This window comes from Haplochromis burtoni, unplaced genomic scaffold (genome assembly GCF_018398535.1).
Source record: "Haplochromis burtoni strain Fernald_Lab_line unplaced genomic scaffold, NCSU_Asbu1 Contig_307, whole genome shotgun sequence".
Taxonomy (NCBI): Eukaryota; Metazoa; Chordata; class Actinopteri; order Cichliformes; family Cichlidae; genus Haplochromis; species Haplochromis burtoni.
The window spans coordinates 543,839-546,980 of NW_024582668.1; the positions used below are offsets into that span (position 1 = coordinate 543,839).

General features: G+C 47.2%; 1 protein-coding gene across 6 annotated transcripts in view; it reads right to left on the reverse strand.

The window, feature by feature from the left end:
- agrn (agrin) overlaps positions 1 to 2,842 on the reverse strand; it is a 261,810-nt gene extending 258,968 nt beyond the window's left edge. For 5 of the 6 annotated variants that reach the window (XM_042228156.1, XM_042228161.1, XM_042228155.1 and 2 more), the window contains exons 1-2: positions 2,334 to 2,842; positions 796 to 1,057 (exon numbers count right to left, since the gene is read on the reverse strand). In XM_042228156.1, coding sequence (XP_042084090.1) covers positions 796 to 1,057; positions 2,334 to 2,534 — 463 coding nt within the window. In that variant the 5' untranslated portion in view covers positions 2,535 to 2,842. The remainder of the gene's footprint in view (positions 1 to 795; positions 1,058 to 2,333) is intronic. The other variant, XM_042228158.1, reaches the window with a different exon arrangement.
- Between the last annotated feature and the right edge of the window lie 300 nt (positions 2,843 to 3,142).

Consider the following 3,142-nt stretch of genomic DNA (forward strand, 5'->3'; position numbering starts at 1 on the left):
CAGGGTGCTGCAGTCTTACAGTCTTGGTAGATGCTGAGATTTATTAGTCATGGCTGCACAGTTTATCTCATAAGAGCCTGACAAATTACTTCTCGGCCGAAGAGGAACGGTTTTTAATCTGCTTGTTGTGGGCTGAAGCAAATCAGTTGAATAAACAACAATATTTAAAACACGTCACCTATTTCTACTTTTTTGAGAACGCGTGTGAGCTGAGAGTCATTTTCCCTTTCTCCCGCCATTAAGCGGTGGGAATGTGCATTGCTCCGGAATGCTCCCACGTCATGCATTATGTGTATGTAAGAGTTCAAGAGTTTCACCTCAGACTTAATAAAACTGCCCAGCTTCAAGGTGCAAAGGTCGGGGATCATCCCTCAACTTCTGTCCTTAAGGTGTTTATCAGACACACCCACCTCAAGGCTTTGCTGGGAAAGACCGGAGCCTCACCATAGCAACACAGCTCCTACAATGACTCAGGTGTCCTTGTTTCATGGAGTTCAGGGAAACTTCAACACTCTGAGCCTGGGGCTGTAGAATTTCAGAAGCCACAGGAGTATGAAATCCTGCCTGCTTTAAGTGATTTACAACTGCTGTGAGCCCTCAAACCACAGCATAGATCCTGCACTAAATTCCTTATATGTCACACACTTTATGGAAACACCGTCACAGCAAATTGACTTACAAAACAGCAAGGATACGTACTGATAAACTTATCAGGAGCTCCTGTGTGTTTATCATTATAAGAATTACTACATAAGGTAGAGTCCAGATTTTATTCCCTTCAAACTGGCTGCTTACCTTCCACACAGTGCTCCACAGCCTCCAGGTTACGCAGGGTAATCCTCATCAGACTTGAGTTGAGCATAAGTTCGTTCCTGTGTTCGGGCCTCATGTAGTCAGGGGCAGGGTTGAGGAAGAATATGCGAGTGTCGCCCACGGACACCTGATTGTCACAGATCCCGGGGTTGCCGAAGCCGCCGATCATCACCTTGTTGCCGCCATCCAGGAGAATTTCACGGTTCACGCTGGACTTCCCTTTCAAGTAACGCCAAACTCTGACCTTTACAGAACGACAAAAGAGAGATTTGCATTTATGCGTACACACAGGGGTGCATGTGGGGAATTTTGAACTCAAACATAATCAAGGTTTCCCTGAAACACCCAAGGGCACCGATGCTTGTAACCCCAATTTTCAAATCCTAAACAGATTCTTGCAATTTACATAAAACCCAGCCAATTCTTCCAGATGCAGAATTTGCCCAGCCACTGGAAAAGTTGCCTACGATACTGCACGCACCAGTGTGCACTGTGCCCATCAAGTGCAGCAAACGCTGCTTCATACGTCATGGGAAAGCTCACTCCTTTCTTACGTGTGTGCTCTCTTGTCTCATTTCAGAATTTGGTGGTGGTTTCTGGAGCTGTGCGCCTCTAATCTACTCCATTCATTCACGGGGAAACGGGAAGCAAGTGGGCGCAGGAAAAGCGCAGTGGGAAAGCTGACCAAATAAAACTTGTTTAGTTTTCACAGATTATAGAGTGGTCTACCACAAGTCAGAGATGGAGGAAGGGTGACTGAAATTTTTCCTTTTAGCACTTTAGGCTATAATTTAAATTAAATACATCATTAAATAAAGGCAATTAATTGTAGATCATATGTCTATGTTGCTGAAAATATTACAGCTCCAGGTTGCTCATTAATGAATGGTGACAATGTACTGAATAACTATACATAGCAGTGACTTAAAGTTGTTTGTTTGTGTGTGTGTGTGTGTGTGTGTGTGTGTGTGTGTGTGTGTGTGTGTGTGTGTGTGTGTGTGTGATCTTTTTATATGACCTGTTATCCACAAGTCACAAAGCCCTAGTTTAGGATGCCAATTGTCAGAAAAACTATAAAATACAAGATTCCTTGCATCCACTGGAAGTGGCATGTTGCATGTTTTCAGCATTTATGAGGGGACATCAAGTACGCGCTACCTGTCAGTTTTCCTGCTACAACATGTTTGGGATGATTACATGCTCGGTTAGGCCTGCTTTATGGCTATGTAATTGGCAAGAGGGGAGAGAGAGAGAAAAAACACCATCCATCTATTTCTGAAAGCAATGTGGATTCACTCGCACTGTCCATGTAACCGCTGCCAAATGCTTCTGAATGAATGAGTTTGTAAAATGTTTTTCAGGCAAGCTGATGATGCCTTTTAGAGAGTTGGAACTGGAAGGTAATGGCTTCCATCAGCTACACAAGGGTAAAGATAGCCTATTAGATATTATTAAAGCCCATCAGCAGGTGTACATGCGCTCGGGCGCAGTCGTTTCGGAAAGCACATGAAAAGTCCTACCTTGCAGGAATAGTTGTTATGCACCGGGTCCTTGTTAATTATCTCGTCCACGGTACCGGTTAGAACTATGTTGGCTTCCTCTTCTCTGTCCTCCAACTCTTTCTCCGGGCAATTTGCGGCGCAAAGCTGCCACACAGCCACGAGCAGCCCCGCCAGGAGCAGCCCCGTCCGGCCGGCCCTGAGTGTCCGCTGGGAGCCCATGACCACGGATGTAACCAGAAAAGTAAACTTTTCTCTGATTGGATTTGACCGCACGGTGCGTCCAAATGCAAACTCCAAACTCTCTCGAGTGCGCTAAAGGTTGCTCCAGCCGCCTTTGCCACAACTTCTCTACGCTTTAACCATGCAGCCCTGCTCTTCGCATCTGCAGCCCGGGTTCGAAATCCCTCTCTGCCGCCGCCGGCTGGGAGACCAGGAGGGAAGAGAGGAACTAGGAGGAAGAAGGAGGAAGGGGCAGGGATCTCTCTCCAGGAATGCAACCACACTTCTCTCCTCTCCCCCTCTCTTTTCCTCTCTCTCTCTCTCTCCCTCTCTCTCCCACACACACACACACACACACACACACACACACACACACACACACACACACGTCCACAGTGACGCTCCCGGATTTGCATGCAATCTGAATTGCTGATCCCACAAGTGAGGATGGAGTAGGTGGTGAAGGGTGGCAGGAGGGTTGCACGCTGGGACGCATGTAGAAAGTGATTGTCCAACGCCGCCCCCAGTCGGACAGACAGTGTCTCTACCGCTGGTGCCCCCCATCAGCCCCGCAAACCATGCATTGCAAAGCAGGAGCAACCAGGGAT